We start from the raw sequence: 22,402 nt of genomic DNA on the forward strand, positions 1-22,402 counted from the left end.
CCATTTTCATTTTTGATTAAGCTTATTTGGCTCCTTTCTATTCCATTTCTGGGTAATCTGGCTAGTGGTCTATCAATATTATTCATCTATCAAAATAAAAAGCCTTTTAATTTTTTTTAGTCCTATGTATTGTTTTGAGGTGTTTGTTGTTGTTGTTGTTTGTTTGTTTCTATTTTATTTAGCTGTGTTCTGAGCTATTTTTATTTCTTCTGCTGGCTTTGGGTTCTGTTTTCTATTCTTTTTCGGTTCCTTGAGGTGTGACATTAGGTTGTTAATTTCAGATCTTTCTTTTTTTTTTCTTTCTGATCTGGGTATTTAAGTCTGTGAACTTTCTCCTTACTACTGATTTTACCATATTACTTAGGTTTTGACTGCTTGTGTATCTTTTGTCACTCAGTTCAAAGAATCTTTTGATTTGCATCTTAATTTCATCATTGACCCAAGAATGTTCAGCAGAAATTTTAAATTTTTTTTTAATTTCCATGGTGTTATGTTTGTAGATCTCAATGTTTCTCTAGAAATTGATTTCTGTTTTATTCCATTGTGATCTGAGAAGATACATGGTATGACATTTATTTTTGAGAATTTCCTCAGACTTTTTTTGTGGCCTAATGTATAATCAACCTTTGATAATGTTCAATTCGTTGATGAGAATGTATATAGAATCATTTGTAGATAGAATATTCTGGAAATGTCTGTTACGTCCATCTGTTTATAGTCCTGTTTAAGTTAGTATTTCTTTACTTATTTTCTTCTTCAATGATCTGAGCAGTTCTTTAAGTGGTGTTAAAGTATCCTCCAACTACTGTGCTACTGTTTATTTTGGTGCTTGGATCCACTAGGGTTTTCTTTACAAATCTAGGAGATCCTGTGTGATGTGTGTATATATATGTAGGACTGCTATGGCTTCTTTTTGAACTGCTCCATTTCCCATTATATAATGACAATCTTTGTATTTTTCTTTTACTATTGTTGATTTAAAGTCTATTTTATCTGATATGAGAATGGCTACACAAACTTGCTTATGATTTCGGCTTGCATGGAATCTTTGTTTCCATCCTTTTACCTCGAGTTGTTTGAGTCTGCAAAGATCAGATGTTTTTCTTGGAGACAGCATATATTTGGGTTGTGTTTTTTTTTCAACTATTCAGCCAGTCTGTGCCTTTCAAGTGGGGCCTCAAGACTGTTAATCTTAAGTGGTTTCATTCATATGTGGGATACTGTTCTATTCATCATATTGAATGATACCTTATTCTTTTATTTTCCTTCTTGTGCTGTTCTTTTACAAGAGCTATGAGCTTTAGCTTTCAGGTATATTTTACACTGGTGGGTATCTATTGTGATATTTCATATATAATGTGATTCTTAATATTTCATTTAGGGAAGTTCTAACAGTGACACATTCTCTAACTACATGTTTATCTGGAAAACTTTATTTTTCCATCATTTATGAAACTTAGTTTTTCAGGATACAAAATTCCTGTTCTGTTTAAAAAGACTAAAATAGGGGCCCCAATCCCTTCTGTTTTATACAATCTCTGCTAAGAAATTTGCTGTTAGCCTGACGGATTTTCCTTGGTAAGTTTGTTGTCACTTACTTATTGGTGATTGTAGAATTTTCTCCTTTATTTTCAGTTGGCTAAGTTGATGACTGTGTATCTTGAAGATATCCTATTTGCTATGAATCTTCCCAGTTTTCAATGACCATCTTGTACCTATATATCTGAATCTCAGACCGTACCAGGGAAGTTTCCTCAATAATTCCCTCAAATAGATTTGCTTTCACTTCTTCTCCCTGGGAAAACTTTCAATTCATATATTGCTTGGCTTCACATAGTCCCATATTTCTTTGAGTGATTGTTTATTCTTCTTATTCTTCCTTCTCCTCCTCTGCTCTTCCTCTTTCTCTTCCTCCTCCTCCTCCTCACCACTTCCTACTCTTTTTTCTTCTTCTTCTTTCTCTGACTGGGTTAGTTTGACAGCCTTGTCTTCAAGATCTGAGATTCTTTCTTCTATTGGTTTCACTTGCTGAAGTTTTGCTGTATTTTGGAATCTCCTAAATTGCGCTTTCATTTCTTTAAGTTTTGTTATATCCTTTCTCATATTTTCTAGCTCTTTAGTAATTTTTTCATTTCTTTCATTAATGTTCTGAAAAATGTTTGGCTTCTTTTTGTTGGTGTTTAACATCCTCTTCAATCTCATTCCTTTTATTGGACATGCATATTCTGAATTCCATCTCTAACATTTTGAAAATTTCCTTTCAGTTGGGATCCACTTCTGTAGCTCCAATGCTATCACTTGGTTGCATCAAAATAGCTTGTTGTGTGTGTGTGTGTGTTTCCAGAGTTTTGCCAGTTACTTCTCATCTAAACCTTTTCTCCCACTTCAGAGCAGATAAGTTCGCAGTGCACCTCCTTTGCTTGGAATTTGCCTACTTAGTAAGAAAGAGAAGTCTGCAGATAGTGCTTTTGTGACCTACTCTGGAAGACTAACCCAAAAAAGGAAGGGGCAGATGCATTGAGAGCTTATAATGTAGCTGTTCTATGTTCTCATTCCCCTGTGATAGTCACAGTCCATGCTGGTACTGGGTAATCTTTGCACAGAGTGATGGTTTGTTGCCCAAGATACTGTTGGAGTGGGCTGGGCAAGGCTTTCTCCACGGAAATATTTCTCCATGTATTGTAGGAGATTTCTCTTCGTGGGTCTCCCTACAAGTATGACACTATTACTGACTAATGCTATTGTGCAGTAACCATGGGTATCTGGGCCACTGGTGATCACTCCAACCAGGTCTAAATGTGATCGCAGCTTAAGTGTAGTGGGTCCTGACAGAGTGTTCAATCAGCAAGAAGTTCCCACCAAGAGGCTGGTAGAAACCTTGGGGCAGGACTTGCCATGAGGCACTAGAGCCTCATGGGCAAAACTGTGGAGGCCATGGCTACACTGGAGCCTCCATGGCAGGGCCATGGGGTCCAAGGGAAGTGGGGGGCCTCAGAGCAGGGTTAATGGAGCCAGTGGCAGCACTGGTACCTCAGAGCAGTGCCACGGGCTGAGCAATAATCCTGTAGCCTCAAGATCACCTGCAGGACCTGCAGGAAGTAGCAGTGGAGCCTTGGAAAAGAGCCTCATGGCTCTACAGCAGTGGTAGACCTTAGAAAGCATGTCTGTGAGGTTCAGAAGCAGCACTGCAGCCTCAGGGGTGGAGCTTCAGGGCCCAAATGCAGCATGGTGCCTTGGGTGCAGGGCCCTGGGGCTTAGTACCAATGGGGAGTGTCAAAGATGGGGCTGTGAGGTCTTCCAGCAGCATTGGAGCCTTGTGGGTAGATATTTGGGACTCTGTATCAGCACTAGAGCCTGGGGGTGGAACTGTGGGGTTCTAGAGGCAGTGAAGGAGTTGTGGACAGGGCACAGGGTCAGACAGTATAGTGTGAATTGTAGAGGCAGAGCCCCATGCCAGCTAGCAGCATGGAAACCTCAAGGGAAAAGCTGTGATAGCATGGGGAATCCCAGAGAGGGGCCACAGGGCCAGCTCCTGGGTAGCCAGGGCTCTTCTGCTATCAATATCCCATGGAGGCAGTCACTGCAGGGCTTCTCAGGTGGCAACTGTGGCATCTTCCTGCTCATTCTCCCTGTTGGGGAAGGGATACTCAGCTCCTGCCATGGGACATGCCAGAGCATCCACTCTACACAGACATGAGAGCTTAGAATGGCATTAACTTCTACAACCCAGAAACAGAAGGCACAATATTCCTGCTGTGCCTGCCCTCTGGCCCAGTATTGCTGCAGAGACTCTAAGCAACTCCCTGATGAGTCCAGAGGTCTGCAATGGCAGTGATGGCCTCCTCAAGCTTGGACTGCAGTGCCCATGTTAGAAGCATGGAGCCCCAGGTTTTCTCCTGTACATCCCTCCAGTGTGTGGATGCCTCCCCTGTGTACCATCCTATCTTGCTCAATGGATCAGCCTGTTCCCTTCTCCTTCACTCTGAATGTCTCTTCACTTCTCAGTGATTCATAATGTTCTTTCCAAGAAGTCTCATTTGTAGGGCATCCACCTGCAACTTTAATCCTTTCCTTGAGAGTGGCATCTGCTGGCTGCTTATAGTCTGTTGTCTTACCCTCTCTATAGCTTTTTTAATGGTTGATTTTGATATTACATTATAAATACATAACTTATCACTGTCTACATGTGTACACATTTTACCATTCAAATGAAATACAGATATATAACTCTAATCTCCCTTTACACCACCAAATATTTGTTCATAATAAAATTAATTGTCTTAAATATTCATCTGCACATATAGAGAATTACATAAGACAGTGTAAATTATTGCTTCAATTATAAAATAATTTTAAAAACTCAAGAAGGAGGGAAAGTCTATTTATATAGTTACATTTTTCTCTCATTGTTGTTCCTTCTTCCTTCCTTGTGTTATGAAATTCTTTTATTTTTTTCTAAAAAGGAACTTTTAAAAGAACTTCCCTTCAGCAGTCTTTGATGGTAGATGTGATTCCTTAATCTTCTTTCACCTAAGAATGTCCTGATGTTCTATTTGTTCCTGAATGATATTTTCAAAAGCTGTGGAATTCTAGACGGTTATTTTTTTTTTTTGAGCACTTGAAAAAAATTGTACCACTTCCTTCAGCCTCCAAGTTTTCCAATAAAAAAACTACTATCATTTTAATTACTTTTCCCTATAGTAAAGGTATTGTTTCTCTTTCACTGCTTTCAAGATTTTTTCTTTGTCTTTAGTTTTTAGAACTAGGTTTAGCTTGATTTGTGTGAATATCTTTGTGGTTCCTTCAATCTTTTTCATCAGTAGGTTTATGTCTTTTGACAAATGTATATTTCCAGCTATTCTTTGAACAGTTTTTTAGTACACTCTTTTCCTTCTCTTGGGACCCCAAGCATACAAATATTAGATCTTTTGTTATAGTCTCACACGTCCATGTCTCCGTGGCTCTGTTCATGTTTTCCCCAGTCTGCTTCTCAAATCGAGTAATTTGTTCTTTTATCTTGAAATTCCATGATTCTTTCCTCTATCTATTCATTCTACTGTTAAGCTTTTTTAGTTATTCTACTTTTCAATTCTAAAATGTCCACTTTGCTCTTCTAATTTCTATTGTTTTGCTGTCACCTTACATGGCATCTGTTGACTGTCTTTTCTCATTCTTGTTGGGATCGTTCTGGTTGTTTTATTACTGATTTTCTATAGAAATGTGAACTTCAGGGACATTATCAGACTGTAGATTTTATTTAAATCTTCTATTTTAGCAAGCCTCCCATTATGCCATTCTGGTGGGGTAGTCAGTGTGATGCCTCACTACCTAGTGGGAGAAATATGGGTCCTCCACTCAGCCTTTGTTGACATGACACAGGGTAGTGGGAAACTTTTTCTCATTACTCCTGGGTGAGGTCCAAAGTTCGAGGTTGCCAATAGTCCTCCACTGATCCTAATCTGGCTGTGAAGGGCAAGGATGCCTCATTATTGCTCTCCATCTGGCCTCTCCTGTCACCATAGTGTGGGCTGGAATGGACATGGTTTCTCTACCTCTAGGCAACAATGAAATTGTTGACTCTTCACTAGGGCATTACTCTAACACTCTAGCAGAGAAGGATTGGATATGTTATCATTGGTGAGGGTGGAAGTCCAAGCTCCCCACATCATCTCCACTGACACCTAGTGGTGTGTGTGAGAGGGACGTGTTATCACCCAGTGAGAATAAAATTCCTGCTTCCCCATTCAGCCTTCTCTGACACCAAACCAATGGAGATTTAGGCACTTGGTTACAACCAATTGGAAGTAAATGTCTAGTCTCCTCACTTGTGCTTTGATGGAAAGGGTGGTGCTAGGGCCACGATGTGTGTGTGTGTGTGTGTGTGTGTGTGTCTGTGTCTGTGTCTGTGTGATGTTGGGCTCCAAATAAAGCAGCTATTTGACTAAGATTTTTCTATATTCCTAGGTCGCCCTTTTCCTGGTTCATTGGCCAGAGACAGCAGGCATGTCTTGAGGTTTTATTTTGTCTGTATCAGTTATCATTTCTCAGTCACAGGCCTCTCCTTCACCCAGCGTCCATTCTAGCAAATGAAGAGCAAACACAGAAAACTGATTTCATTCTCTTTTAGAGAATGGTCTGGTCTGCCTTCATTCTCTTTTAACTTTCATAGTCTTATCTTTGGTTTATACATAATGTCCAGGAGTTTTAGCCATACTTGGAAGAATAAGAAGAGAAAAATTTTCTATTCCATCTTTCCAGAAGCAAGAGCTGTAATTACTTTTGAAATGATTAATTTGGTAATATATCCTCTTAAGAACTCCAAACATCAGCAGACATTTTTTGTCTTTATTTCAGAGAGATATTATTTTTATTCCAAAGTACATTATATTGAAAAACACATGTTAAACATTGAGTCTAGAAGGAGTTTGATATGACAGCAATATTTTACCAGGGTGGAGATCTATTACTTGTTTCCTTCCCTGAAAAGGAAAACTTGATTTTTAAAACATCTAGATACTACATTTCTGAAGAACTATGGTGTCAATTTAATTAAATAAATTTTTCAATTCATCAAGCCAAAAATAAAGCCTTAAAATGTTGAGCAAAATTCTTTCAAATGAAGATCTATCTGAACTTGAAGTCAAGGAAACACTATCCATTGCTCCTAAAATGTACAAAGGGATAAGAAACAATACATATATGACTCGTCTTGATTAAAATGTTTTTCTCTTCTAGATGTCTGCAATGTACATGAATACGGAAGACACACAGAAAACAAAGAACATAAGATGTAACTGAAGTTAACTTGAGCAATACATGTAAAGATCTGTGAAGAGAACGGTATTATTATGTCAACCCAAAATGAAAATGACATGATAACATATTTGTTATCATTTAAACTGGATCAATCTCATGAGATAAATTTTTCCTCTGTACTCCAAAGACATGAAAAATTTAACATTTTCTATTCTTTATTTCAAAAAAATTTACCTTGACTCACTTAATAAATATGTTCTCTGTGCCACATTGTATCACTTTAGTTGTGGAGACTCTGCCTTATGACAACGGTTTTGAAATGTTAATGACAATAGGTATAATGTGTGATGCTTTTGTAAAATCATGATACTTCAGGCTTATCCCCAAAGATACTAATTAGCAGTCTGAGCATAGGCCTAAGGGTCTGCATTTGGAAGAATTTATTCATATAATTCTTATTCAGGTGGTCTGCAAACTACACTTTAAAAATGGCTGGACCATGTAATGTTTATAGTCTCTTTCTGTTCTCATATTCTGTTTCTCTGAACATCTTAGTTATTAAACTTTTAAAGGAATCCTAGAACATCTGGCAATCTTTTTTTTTCTTTTTTTTTATTGTTAAATCATAGCTGTGTACATGAGTGCAATCGTCTGTACCCATTCTAAGATGCAGCATAGATGTGGCTCCACCCATTACCATCCCTCCACCCAAACCTCCCCCCTCCCTTCCCCTTCCTTGGCCCTTTCCCCATAGTCTTGTGCTATAGTTGGGTTATAGTCTTCATGTGAAAGCTATAATTTAGCTTCATAGTAGGGCTGAGTACATTGGATACTTTTTCTTCCATTCCTGAGATACTTTCCTAAGAAGAATATGTTCCAGCTCCATCCATGTAAACATGAAAGAGGTAAAGTCTCCATCTTTCTTTAAGGCTGCATAGTATTCCATGGTATACATGTACCACTATTTGCTAGTCCATTCGTGGGTCGATGGGCACTTGGGCTTCTTCCATGACTTAGCAATTATGAATTGGGCTGCAATAAACATTCTGGTACAGATGTCTTTGTTATATTGTGACTTTTGGTCTTCTAGGTATAAACCTAGTAAAGGAATTACAGGATCGAACGGCAGGTCTATTTTTAGGTCTCTTAAGTATTTTCCAAATATCCTTCCAGAAGGAACGTATTAGTGGGCATTCCCACCAGCAGTGTAGAAGTGTGCCCTTTCCTCCACATCCACGTCAACATTTCTGGTTTTGGGATTTTGTTATGTGGGCTACTCTTACTGGGGTTAGGTGATATCTCAGAGTAGTTTTGATTTACATTTCTCTGATGATTAAGAATGATGAGCTTTTTTTCATGTGTTTGTAGATCTTGCGTCAGTCTTCTCTAGAGAAGTTTCTCTTCAATTCCCTTGCCCACCCTGAGATGGGGTCACATGTTCTTTTCTTGTTAATATGTTTGAGTTCTCTGTGGATTCTGGTTATTAGACCTTTATCGGAGGTATAACCTGCAAATATTGTCTCCCATTCTGAGGGCTGTCTGCTTGTTTTACTCACTATGTTCTTAGCTGTGCAGAAGCTTTTTAGTTTGATCAGGTCCCAGTAGTGTATTTTTGATACTGCTTCAATTGCCTGGGGAGTCCTCCTCATAAAATATTCACCCAGGCCAATTCCTTCAAGAGTTTTCCCTGCACTTTCTTCAAGTATTTGTATAGTTTCATGTCTTAAGTTTAAATCTTTTATCCAATGAGAGTCTATCTTAGTTAATGGTGAAAGGTGTGGGTCCAGTTTCAATCTTCTACAGGTTGCCAGCCAGTTTACCCAGCACCATTTGTTAAATAGGGAATCTTTTCCCCACTGAATGTTTTTAATTGGCTTGTCAAAGATCAAATAATGGTAAGTAGCTGGATCCATCTCTTGGTTCTCTATTCTGTTCCAGACATCTACTTCTCTGCTTTTGTGCCAGTACCATGCTGTTTTGATCACAATGGATTTATAGTACAGTCTCAGGACTGGTAGCGTGATTCCTCCTGCTTTGTTTTTATTGCTCAGTAATGTCTGCTATTCGAAGTTTTTTCTGATTCCATATAAAACGAAGTATTTTTTTTTCAAGATCTTTAAAGTATGACAATGGAGCTTTAATAGGAATTGCATTAAAATTATATATTGCTTTGGGTAGTATGGACATTTTAACAATGTTGATTCTTCCCAGCCATGAGCATGGTATGTTTTTCCATCTGTTAACATCTTCAGCTATTTCTTTTCTTAGAGTTTCATAGTTCTCTTTGTAGAGATCTTTCACATTCTCTGTTAGGTATACACCCAAATATTTCATCTTCTTTGGCACTACTGTGAAAGGAATAAAGTCCTTGACTGTTTGTTCGGCTTGGTTATTGTTGGTACAATAAAGGCTACAGATTTATGGGTGTTGATTTTGTAGCCTGAGACATTGCTATATTCCTTGATCACTTCTAAAAGTTTTGTAGTAGAATCCCTAGTGTTTTCCAGATATACGATCATATCATCTGCGAAGAGTGAAAGTTTGATCTCTTCTGACCATATGTGGATACCCTTGATTGCCTTTTCTTCCCTAATTGCAATGGCTAAGACTTCCATTACAATGTTAAATAGCAATGGAGACAATGGGCAACCTTGCCTGGTTCCTGATCTAAGTGGAAATGATTTCAATTTAACTCCATTCAATACGATACTGGCTGTGGGTTTGCTGTAGATGGCCTCTATTAGTTAAAGAAATGTCCTTTCTATACCAATTTTCTTAAGTGCTCTGATCATGAACAGATGCTGGATATTATCAAAAGCTTTTTCTGCATCAATTGAAAGAATCATATGGTCTTTATTTTTAAGTTTGTTTACGTGTTGAATTACATTTATAGATTTACATATATTGAACAGCCTTGAGACCCTGGGATAAATCCGACTTGGTCATGGTGTATGATTTTTTTTTTGATGTGTTGTTGGATCTATTTGTTAGGATCTTATTGAGTATTTTAACATCTATATTCATTAGTGATATTGGTCTACAATTTTCTTTTCTTGTTGGGTCTTTCTCTGGTTTGGGGAACAAAGTGATGTTTGCTTCATAGAATGTGCTGGGTAATATTCCTTTGTTTTCTATATTTTGGAAGAGGTTTAGTAGCATAGGTACTAGTTCTTCTTTCAATGTTTGGTAGAATTCTGACGTACAGTCATCTGGCCCTGGGCTTTTCTTTTTAGGGAGATTTTTATAGTTGATGCTATTTCAGAAATTCATATAGGTCTGTTCAACATTTCCACTCATTCTGGCTAAGTCTTGGTAGGTGGTGTGCTTCCAGGTATTGGTCGATTTCTTTCAGATTTTCATATTTGTGAGAGTAGAGTTTTTTGTAGTATTCATTAAGGATTTGTTGAATTTCTGAGGGGTCTGTTGTTATTTCATCATTACCATTTCTGATTCATGAAATTAGAGATTTTACTCTTTTTTTCCTGGTTAGGTTAGCCAAAGGCTTATCTATTTTATTGATCTTTTCAAAAAACCAGCTTTTGGATTTATTGATCTGTCGTATAATTCTTTTGTTTTCAATTTCATTTAGTTCTGCTCTAATTTTGGTTATTTCTTTTCTTCTGCTGCGTTTGGGGTTGAAGTGTTCTTCTTTCACCAGTTGCTTGAGATGTTCCATTAAGTTATTGACTTCCTCTCTTTCCATTTTCTGGAGGAAGGCTTGCAGTGCTATAAATTTCCCTCTTATGCCTCCCTTTGCACTATCCCAGAGGTTCTGGTAATTCATGTCTTGATTGTTGTTTTGTTCCAAAAATATGGTGATTTCCTTCTTAATCTCGTCTATAACCCATGTATCCTTCAGCATAAGGTTGTTTAGCTTCCATGTTTTTGTATGGGTATGCAGGATCCTGTTGTTATTTAGTTCAACTTTTATTCCATGATGGTCTGAGAAGATGCAAGGAATAATTTCTATTTTTTTAAATTTGCTGAGGTTAGATTTGTGGCCTAGGATGTGGTCAATTTTGGAGTATGTTCTGTGGGCTGATGAGAAGAATGTGTATTCAGTTTTTTTGGGATGAAATGTTCTGCAGATATCTGTTACGTCCAGATGTTGAATGGTTGAGTTTAAATCTAAAATTTCTTTGCTTAGCTTCTTTTCGGAGGATCTATCCAGGACTGCTAAAGGGGCGTTAAAATCTCCAACTACTATGGAAGTGGAGGAAGTCGAGTTGCTCATGTCTGTTAGAGTTTCTCTTATAAATTGAGGTGCGTTGTTGTTGGGTGCATAAATATTAATAATTGAGATCTCATCATATTGAGTATTACCTTTAAAAAATATGAAGTGTCCATCCTTATCCTTAATTATTTTGGTTGGTTTAAAGCCTATTGCATCTGCGAACAGGATTGCAATGCCTGCTTTTTTCTGCTTTCCATTTGCCTGGAATATAGATGACCATCCCTTCACCTTGAGTCTATATCTGTCTTTTAATGTAAGATGTGATTCTTGGATGCAGCAGATATCTGGCTTGAGTTTTTGTATCCAGTCCGCCAACCTATGCCTCTTTAGAGGACAATTTAAACCATTCACATTAATTCAGAGTATTGATAAGCCTTTCGAGAGACCGGTGGACATTTTTAATCCTTTTGCGACTGTGCAAGTTGGAATTTGATCAAAAATTTTGGGGGTGGGTTTACTTTTGTGGTGGAGAATTACACTGGTCTTTATGGAGGATAGGTCTAAGAATGTCCTGGAGAGCTGGTTTAGTTGTGGCAAATTTCTTCAACATGTGAATGTCGTTGAAGTACTGAATTTCTCCGTCATAAATGAAGCTCAGTTTAGCTGGGTACAGGATCCTGGGTTGAAAGTTATTTTGTTTTAGGAGATTAAAAGTTGATGACCATTGTTTTCGAGCTTGAAAGGTTTCAGCAGAGAGATCTGCAGTTATTCTGATATTCTTCCCCTCGTAGGTAATGGTTTTCTTTTGTCTGGCAGCTTTCAGAATTTTCTCCTTCATATTAAGGAGAAATTGATTATGATGTGTCTGGGGGATGTCTTATTTGGGTTGAGTTGTGCTGGAGTTCTGAAACTGTCTGCTATCTGAATTTTGGAATCTCTTGGCATGTCTGGAAAGTTCTCCTTCATAATCTCATGGAGAAGAGACTCTGTGCCTTGTGAAGCCACTTCATCACTTTCGGGGATCCCTATAAGACGAATATTGGTTTTCTTCAAATTATCCGAGAGCTCTCTGAGAGAGTGGTCTGTTTTTGCTCTCCATTTCTCTTCTTCTTTGAGGGTTTCGGAGTGTTCGAAAGCTTTGTCTTCAATGTCAGAAATCCTTTCTTCTGCTTGCTCCATTCTGTTACTGAGGGATTCTACTGTGTTTCTCAGATCTTTGAGGGGTGCAACTTCTTGTCTCAATGTGTCGAAATCTTTGGTCATTTGGTCTTTGAATCTGTTGAATTCTTGAGATAACTTTTGGAATTCTAATTCGATCTTATTTGCTATCCAGATCCTGAATTCAATTTCTGACATCTCATCTATTTGTTTGTGCATGGGGTCTTGTGCTGTTTCTGCCCCATTGATCCTTGGGGGAGTTGATCTACTCTGATTATTCACATTGCCAGATTTTTCTGTTGATTTCACCTCATGATTATTTTTCACCATTGCCTCTGGCTGTCCTCAGAGTTGGGGAGGTGTCTCTCCAAGATTGGACCCCAGCGGAATCACTCTATTGTTGCTGGATCTTTGTAGGGAGTGACCCTGTGTAGTTCCTCTGGGGCTGCTCTAGCTAGGGAGTTCTGGTTGTGGAAGCAGCTCCAGTTTGTGACACACCTGGATCCAGCAACAGGGCTGGGTGTGCTGCACACGGTTCTGGGAGTGCCAGGCCCCCAGTGACTTTGGCACAGAGAGCCCAAGGCTTCAGCAGTCTCTGGCCGGGAGAAGAGCTCTGCACAGAGGCAGGGAGGGCTCCATAGGGCACCCAGCTACCAGAGTCCCTGTCCAGATGAATGGGCTAGTGTGGAAACTTGGAGGACACAGGAGGGAGGATGCAGGGTTGCGTGGCTCCCGCAGTTCCTGGTCAGGAAATGTGGAGGCCCGGTGGGTGTGGGTCACTGGTTGGGGCTCACTGCACAGCTCTTATGGAGGTCTGGGCGGCGCCGGGCCCAGGAGTTTTAGGTTGCTATGAGCTGTGATGTCATGGCACTCTACCCAGGGCAACAGCCCAAGGCTCCAGTGTGCCAAAACCGTCTCACTCTGCCCCTAAGGATTAAGGCTGTAAGGCAGCTCAGTCCCCGCCTTTAGTCTGTTCAGTCAGCAGGTTACTTTGACCCACCCAATCCTTGCTCTGAGACCCTGAGGTCGTAGCTTGCCGGGGCAGTTCTTTCACAATGGCTTCCTGCACCCAGCTCAGTGGCTCAGTCTGGGGCCCCAGACAATGCCCAAAGTTCTCCACACTCCTGCTCAAGCTCTCCCCAAGGCAGTTCAACTGAGTGCCAAGTCCAAGAACACCAAAACAGTTCACAGGTAAGGCCTTTCAGGTTTGCAGTCTCACTGCTGCTTGTACTTACGGTTGCTGGCGTGATTAGGTTGATCGAACACACGCAACCACTTGCCAGTTTTCCACTGTTTTTGTCTTCCTCTTGGGGTCCAGAAGTCCCTTGCTGGCTCCCTGTATCCTCAAAGGGATGATTATAGGCAGATCCCACTGGCCAGAGATGCCTGGAGTCTTGTCTCCCCAGACTCGCTGTTCCCAGTTGCAGGGAAGCTGTTACTCAACTGTCATTTTTAATCTCTCCTGGCAATCTTTAGTCAACCAGTTTATCCAGCCCATTTATCAAGCCAACTAGCATACAGCCAACCTCTTCTGGAAGGATACATTTCTCCAAGGAGGAATTTCAGTCATTCCAGAAATCTTTTTTAAAGACGCTGTTTATATAGAGCTGGAGAACTGTAACCCATTGAAAGACATCTACCTCTGTGAGAGCCACTATAGAGTTCTGAATCAACTGGACCCTGCCCGAAATATTATTTTTAGAAATATCTTTAGAACACTTGTGCTTAGCGTAGAAGAACCTAAATTGTCTGTATCTTTTAAAAGGTTTTGATAAATTAAATAAGGTCTTTAGTTTAAGGAAATCTGTATTTCTAGAGGTTGTATTTAATTTCATTTATTGTTCTAAGTAATAATGCATTTACTTAATTTAAATAGAATGAAGTCAATTGAATTCTAGCATAATCACTGATAAGCACTAATCACATACTAATAACTATAACATAAAAATCGTCACATATTATACTTGCATTACATTCTTGCAAACAGTTAAGCCGAATACTATCATCTTGTATATCAAGACTCAGTATTTCTGAATTTATTTTGCAGAAAGTCTCTAAACAAATTTAAACTTAGTTTTGTCCCAATATAATATCAGTAAAGATCCAATATTAAATCTGCATGAAACACTGAATTTGCTTTAGTTACCAAAAAAATGAATAGGTTAGAAGACAAAATAGAACACAGTACAAACACTTAATTACTCATATGAAATCAATTTCTAACCTTGTCTTTATATTTTGCTTTGTCTTATAAGGAAGTTAATACATATGTATTTAACTTACCTCATTCTTGTTGAAAGCATAGCTGGTATCTCTACTGGATTTTTTCCCTAAATGAAATAAGAAAGAAAAAAGCATGTTAAACTAGTTAACTAATCATATTCAGATATGTTCAAAAGTCTGCATAAGAAGAAAATAGGAATTCAACAACAAACAAAAACATTTCAAGAAAACATACTGGAAGAAAAAAATACAATATCTTCTGGAAGCTAAATTGTTCAAAACAGCCTCCAAAAAAAGTCTCATCAAAACCAGACTATAATCAGCAAATACTAATGCATAGAATATAATCTTTAGCACCAAAAAATAAACAAACTTTTACCAATACAGTTATCAATTCATAGTCACAAAAATGCTAAAAGGAAAATATCCAATTAGGACATAGTCCACTGGTATCTTTTAGTTCTCACCCTGTGAGATTTAATATTCTCTCATTGTTTTCCTGAAATTAAACCAGACTAGTTGTAATTAAAACACTACCAGAACACTAAATAAGCCAAATTACTTTCTCGACACAGATAGTCCTGTAATGGATATTTGTTTAGTCCTTTGGACTAAAATACATGTTCAAATAAATATGTGATGCCAAAGTATGTTAAATATAGAATTTAGATTCTTATTCTTTAGTGACTCCAACTTGGAAAAAGACTGAGAAATATTTCTCAAATAGAAAACTTCCTAGGCTGAAAAACTTTTTTTGAGAAAATGTCACCATGGAAACGAAATAAAATGTTGCTCTGATTTAAAGGCCATCCACCATAACTGCAATTTTAGGAGAAGTTAATATGTGTTCCAAAACCACAAAATATAAAGCTACTATTTGTATATCTTTTTTCACAATACAAGAAAAAACATTTTATAAAACAATATTAAACATATGTTAAATGAAATTAATTGTACCAGGATCACAACAGCTTACTTCCTTTTTACAGATGATGCAAATCCCTTAGTTATTCTCTCCTACTGGTAAATACACTATGTAGACAAACCTATATTTGACATAAATTCAATCATTATAAGTCAGCTCGGGTGTAAAGTTCAAAGCTTTCTACGGAGAGGACTTTTGGATATTTGTGCATTGGTTAAATCAAGTTTACATATGAAAACAAACACTGGCTTGTAGGAAGTATCTGTTTTATGTATAATTTTATTTTAGTTAAAAAAAAAAAAGATTCATGGTCCATAGCTTTAATAGTAAAAGATAAAGATCATTCCTGATATAAGTTCTTTACCTTTGTCAGATTACTGACTTTAAAATTTAGTTAAAACCAAACTACTTCTCCAGCCACGTGCCCTTGCTCTCTCAACCCCAGCCGGCTAGTTTTTCATCAGTTTTCTTGTACCTTCTTTCAGTTCCAAGCTCCTTTTTGTGATATCTTAACAGTTATACCCTGAAAGGAAGGTTCTCTGTAACGGTTTCTATCTGTCCTCCAACATTCAGTGTTAGATCTCTAACAAGTGTTAAGGTCGTAAGGGCTCTGCCATCATGGCAGGAAGGGATTGTTACAAAGGGAATTCTGCTCTCTTAGTACACACGCTCTCTCTCATCATACCAAGCTGCATTCTTCCATAGTTTGATGCAGCAAGAAGGACCTCACCAGATGTGGCCATGCAATCTCAGAGTTTCCACAAAGTGTTTAATGAACTTCTTTTCTTTGTCAATTACCCAGACTGTGGCATTCTGTTACAGCAGCACAAAACAGGCTAAGACACTGCTTCTCTTCTCACCTTACCCTGGGCCACTTCTTACCTTTTTCAGACATCAGCATAAGTCACTTTCTCTCCAGGGAAGCCCTCTCTAACCTATCTGACTAGTTCAAATAATTTTAAATATCTCTACTTGATGGTACTTTTCAAAGTTTCAAATTTCATAAGGATACGTGTGCTTTTTGATGAGTATCTTTTTCCCACCAAAGACTGTGTGTCCCTGAAAGGTGGACACAATGTCTGATTTTGTATTTTTCACATACTGAAAAGGCAGATTAGCAGATGAAAGTTCCTTCACAAACATTTATTGAAAGAAATGTTTCCATAAATTTGAATGAGGAGGCTGGCAAAAGAGCCAAGTTATTTTCCTACAGTTCCTGCAAATAATAACTCAAAATAAAGAGAGAACTTGCCATGTGCCAGGCACTGTGCCAAGTACTAATCTATTTACACAGAATTTACTTTGTATTAGGTATTATAAGTAATCTAGCAATGATTTAATGTATATGGAAGGATGGGTACAGGTTATATGCAAATACTGCACCATTTTATATGAGGGATTTGACAATCTGCAGATGAAACCAATCCCTTGAGGACATTTAAGAATGTGCACACACACACATACACACAACTCCCTATGTACACATAATACCTGTACACACACGCACATACACACCACATACACACACATTCGATAGTTGACAATTCAAATCTCATGTCAGCAGTTTTCAAAGTATGGTATGACAATCCCTGTCAAGATCTAATTTATTTTATGATAATATTAATACCTTACTTGCCTTTTCATTCTGTTCCCATTTATACTGATGGCGCAAAAGCAGTGGGATAAAACTGTTGGTGCCATCACACAAATCAAGGCCACGCACCAAACTATACTAGTGGTCATTATATTCTCCACCAACATGTATTATTCAGTAATAAATGAAAAAAAATCTAGTTTAACTTAAAAATATCTTTGATAAAACAGTAAAATTATTAATTTTATTAAATCTTTACCCTTAACACACATCTTTTTTTTTTTTTGCAGTCCTTTGAGCCACAGGCGCCGCCCGACACATCTTTTTAATAATCTATAAATAGAATTATATATGAGGTACTGCTGCTGCATTCACAGTACCATTGTTATTTTGTGAAAAAAAATATTTTGTATTACACAGTGAAGAAGCTGAGTTTTTCATGAAACATCATTTTAATTGAAAATACAGCTGGCAGACATAATATGGTCACAGAGACTTAGCAAATGGGTAGATATTATCTCAAGAATAAATGACACTAATCTGTGACTTCACGGAAAACAGCTGACAGTATTTTTTGCCAATGCCAACATTTGGGTTTCAAATGAAAGAATTTCAGAAAACTAATGTCTGTCACCATGAGCTTAACATTTTCCCAAGCCCGTCCCGATGAGATCAATAAAATAGTTAACGTGACTTTTTGATATTTTATAATGAAATATGTTAATGTCTGGCAAGTTGCATAACTCAGTGAACTAGCATTTTCCAAATGACTGATGTGTGACATTAGAAAATCATTCATAGGTAAAAGATCCATTTAAAAAGCAACCAGACCAATGAGTGCAGCAAACAATGAAAAGTTCATTTAGATGGTTTCAAATTTTATTACCTCTAACTTTTAAGAACCTATTATTAGTTGAATTTTGGAGTAACATTGAAGAAGAATACCCATAATAATTTTCCCTTTCTGGGCACTTTGCCCAGTTACACTTCCCTCCATAAGACTGTACCCCATTAGAGCCAGCAGGAACACATTTTCTCAACTATGTACTTTTCTGAAAAGCTGAAAAATTCAGGAGGACAGATTTATTTCTTAACATACTATACTCCCTCTCACTCCTCTTATAGCTACTGCTCCCTAGCTTTGTCACATACACATGCATACACATACAATCAGATATTCACATATACCATAGACCCAGGCACACTTTGTATTCAGAATATAAATATGTAATAACCATGCATAATCACCAAGTCCCTGTCCCAAAAACACATGCCTGACTGAAGAACAGGATTTGAAACTGACAAAATTGTCAGCTTCTTGCTATTGTTAAAACTTCCTCTAAAGTGAATAGAGATGATTATATTCATTCTGTAGGCTAAAAAACAAAGAAATGAAGGATTTGGTGCCAATCTCTATAAGGAATCATCAAATACATGCCAGAAGTAAATCCAGCCCAAAGACTGAGGGTTGGGTCAGGAACATTACTAAGAATACACACTCCAACAAACCCAGACCCCAAAATAGCTCTTGCATTTACCAAATGATCTTCTCAGTTTACACTCCTACCAGCAGCATAAAACAAAATATCTGCAATGAAATATTCACACTACTAAAGGACGGGTTGTTTAAATACAATGTTTAATGTATCTGTAAAGATGAAAGCAACTTTACAGTCAACATTTAAATTGCCTTTCCAGCACTAAACCACTAAACTGTCTTTTCCAATGCTGACTATATTATAAATTAGCTAAAAAATATACATTTAAAATCAGAACATCCGGGTGGCACCTGTGGCTCAAAGGAGTAGGGCACGGGCCTCATATGCCAGAGGTGGCAGGTTCAAACCTAGTCCCAGCCAAAATCTGTGAAAAAATCAGAACCTCCATACATTGTCAACCAGTCAACAGTTCAATTTCAGCAACACTAACATTGTACTAGCAGTGTTTGTGTAACTAAGTTTTTACATTATATTTTGCCATTAGAACTCCATTTAAAAAATTAGTAGATAGTAGAAAATTAGCCTCCTGGAGATTGCTGATTTCTGATGTGTTCAATTGTGGAAGAAAAGAGACTCAGAGAAAATGCAACAAATCCTAAAAACAGAAAAACTTGAATGGCATGGTGGAGTGCACCTGTAGTCCCAGCTCCTCAGGAGAAAGAGGATTGATTGAGCCTAGGAGTTTGCGGTTGCAGAGATCTGTGATGATGCTACTGCACTCCAGCCTGGGTGACAAAGCAAGACTCCATCTAAATCGATCAATCAATAAAAACAAACAAACAAACAAAAAAAAAACCTTCTTGGGATTGGATCTATGTTTCATATAACCTTATGCGATACTAATTTATAATTCTACTAAGAATAATAATCTTAAAGCTAAACTAGATCATACTTCAAATTTAAGACGACCATGGCCAATTTCTATAATGCCATGTTGAAATATTTTCTTCATTACACAGAGAACATCACATAATACACATTTTTCCTTCCACTCTTTTTCAATAAAAAATATATTTCTCTACCTTTACAAAGTTTTGAGTTTTACTTCAGGACTGATTATAAGGGATTAATGAATACTTTAAATGAACACACACACATATTTAGCCCAGGAGGAAAACATCAAATAAATATGGCAAGGGACTTCCAATTTTGTACTAATGAAAGTCATTTAACTTCTTTTGCACCAATGAACACTTACCAGTATGCTTAAATCCTTTAGTAGAACCACTAATCAAAGCTTAAAATTTTCAATAGTTTTATTTCCTTCTGTCCTCAAATTATTTTTGATTTTAAAAGCAGGGATATGCTTTTTTTTTTAATGAGACAGAGCCTCAAGCTGTGACACTGGGTAGAATGCCGTGGCATTATAGGTCACAGCAACCTCCAACTCCTGGACTTAAATTCTCTTGCCTCAGCCTCCCAAGTAGCTGTGACTACAGGTGCCCACCACAATGCTGGCTATTTTTTGTGTGTAGATGTCATTGTTGTTTGGTAGGCCCAGGCTGGATTCAAACCCACCAGCTCTGGTATATGTGGCTGGCGCCTTAACTGCTTGAGCTACAGATGGGTAGTGGCTGTGGCTCAAGCAGGAATATGCTTTAAGTGACACCATCAAGAATGCAGAAAGATAACTTACAGAATAAGAAAATATTTGTAAATTATGTATCTAAGGAGGGATTTGTCTCCAGAATACAAAAAGAACCCTTACAACTCTATAATAAAAAGAAAAATTACTCAATTTTTCAAAGCGGCAAAGGACATTATTCTCCAAAGAAAATATATGAATGGCCAATAACTAGATGAAAATTCTTGCTACTTTAGTCATTCATTGGGGAAATGCAAATCAAAATTACAATGAGATAATGTTTCACAACCACTAGGATGGCTATAATAAAAAAGACAAAGACAAGTGTTAGTGCGGATGTGAAGAAACTGGAACCCTTATATGTTACTGGTGGGACTGTAAAATGATGCATGCTTGGATTACAGTTTGGCAGTTTCTCAAAATGTTCAATATAAAGGTAAAACGTGACCCAGCAATTCCACTCTTAGATATATATTCAAGAAAAGCTACAATACATGCTCATACAAAAACTTTCACCTGAGTCTGGACATGGTGGCTGACACTTATAATCCTAGCACTCTGGAACGTTGAAGAAAGAGGTTCCCATGAGCTCAGGAGGGAACAACCAGCCTGAGCAAGAGCAAGACCCCTTCTCTACTAAGAATAGAAAAATTAGCCAGACTTAGTGGCAGGCACCTTGAGTCACAGCTACATGGGAGCCTGAAGCAGGAGGATCACTTTAACATAGGAGTTTGATGTTGTGGTGACCTAAGGTCACTGTAGCCTGGGCAACAGAGCAGTTAATTAATGGATGAGACCTGGTAGATCTCTACAATGGAATAGTGTTTGGCAATTAAAGGAATGATGTGATAATACAAGTTACAACATGGAAGAACTTTAAAAACATTATGCTCAGAGAAAGAAGACAGTTATAACAGACCACATATTTCATTATCCTTTTCAAAAGAGGGTCTGGAATAGACAAATTCATAGATGAATAAATTATTGGCTACCTAGAGGAAGAAGCGGGGCATTGGGAGAAGGGAAATTGGCTATCAAAGAGGTTTCTATTTGGGGTGATGAAACTGTCCTAAAATAAGATTAGGTGATGATTGCAAAACTCAGTAAATATACTAAAAACCATTGAACTGTACACTTTAAACGAATAAGTTTATGGCATATAGATATTTCAACAAAGCTGTTAAAAAGGGGAACAGGAGGATAAAATGACACACTCTTTCTTAAAGCCTTTTAAGACTGAACAGTAAAACTATTCACGGATCTTTTATCACTTTAAAAATTTCTTTCCATGTTTGGATCTAAGACTAAACAAGACATACACATAAAACAGAGTGTCATGGAGGGAAACAAGGTTCCAAAGATAGCAAAAAAAAATTTTTTAAGTGCATTTTAAGGAAAATCTGTGTGCTAAAATAGATCCACAGATTATAGTTCTGCGTAAAGCCTTAGCAAACAGTGGACAAGGATTTCTCAAGGGAACCAAAGGTTCAATGAAAGCTGTTTTGTAAAAAACGGCAGCGTTCCCAAGTGCGTTATGAATCTCAAGCTGACAGACCCTAGCATCTGCAAAAATTAGAAAGAGGCAAAAGGACTGGGGCACCAGCTCCCTACACGAGGGATAGCTGTCGTGCACTCTAAGCCGTCACTTTCTAAAGACGACTCCCTTCCTTTCTGGGGGTCAGCGGTCCAGGCTCTGCAGCGCGCTGGCCAAGCCTCCCTGAATTCCTCCGCGACTCCCCAGCCTCCGAGGTGGCAGGGAAGGCGTTTGGGAATCACAGAGGTCACAGGTCGCAGGTCCTGAGCTCGCGGCTGCAGCAGAGAAATTTCTAGGGCGCGTAAAGCCATCCAGCCACCCCAGGCAGGGACTCGCGCAGGGCATGCCACGCAACGAACGTCCCCGGAACTCGAGCCGCAGATGCGCCAACGTCCCCTGGGAGCCCTGTGCCGGGGACGGCAGGGCCAGCTCGTGCAGCCCGACTCTCCCTCGGCGCCCCTGGGCGGACTCCTACCTTCCACGGCCACCACTTCCAGGAGATTCGGGTCGCCCATCTTCGCCAGCTCGTTAATGGCGCTGAGTCCTGAGACGCAGCTGCCAATGGACCGGTGCGGTGGGCGTGGAGTTAATTTGGGGCAGATACTGAATCTGATCCTGGGCCGCAGGGATTGCTGCCGGACCTTGAAGAGGTCGGCCTTCCGTTCCTCATTCTTGTCCTCCTCCTCCTCAGACTCGGTGGATCTGGGGTCCCTCAGCCAGGGGGGCTTCCTCTCCACAGCGTATTTCCCCTCGACCTGGTTGCCCTCCACCTGCTTGGTGGCCTTGGCCGTCTGGCGCACTACCCTCTTACGGTAGCGCTCCTGGTAGCTCTCCCAATACTTCTCCAAGTACCTGTCCCGCTGCCCGGCCGCCTTGCCCTGGGTCTCCCTGCGCTGGCCGGGGTCCTTCCTACCATGGCCCTTCTGCTGCTTTCCCCGCCTCTCTCTCCGCCTC

The 22,402-nt window shown here is 38.8% G+C and overlaps 1 protein-coding gene across 3 annotated transcripts in view; it reads right to left on the bottom strand.

Annotated features, from left to right (window-relative positions):
• Positions 1–22,054, bottom strand: part of ANO5 (anoctamin 5) — a 122,619-nt gene extending 100,565 nt beyond the window's left edge. For 2 of the 3 annotated variants that reach the window (XM_053562420.1, XM_053562419.1), the window contains exons 1-2: positions 21,924–22,054; positions 14,372–14,418 (exon numbers count right to left, since the gene is read on the bottom strand). In XM_053562420.1, coding sequence (XP_053418395.1) covers positions 14,372–14,418; positions 21,924–21,963 — 87 coding nt within the window. In that variant the 5' untranslated portion in view covers positions 21,964–22,054. The remainder of the gene's footprint in view (positions 1–14,371; positions 14,419–21,923) is intronic. The other variant, XM_053562421.1, reaches the window with a different exon arrangement.
• Between the last annotated feature and the right edge of the window lie 348 nt (positions 22,055–22,402).

Source organism: Nycticebus coucang, chromosome 14, assembly GCF_027406575.1.
Source record: "Nycticebus coucang isolate mNycCou1 chromosome 14, mNycCou1.pri, whole genome shotgun sequence".
In the NCBI taxonomy this organism is placed as follows: Eukaryota; Metazoa; Chordata; class Mammalia; order Primates; family Lorisidae; genus Nycticebus; species Nycticebus coucang.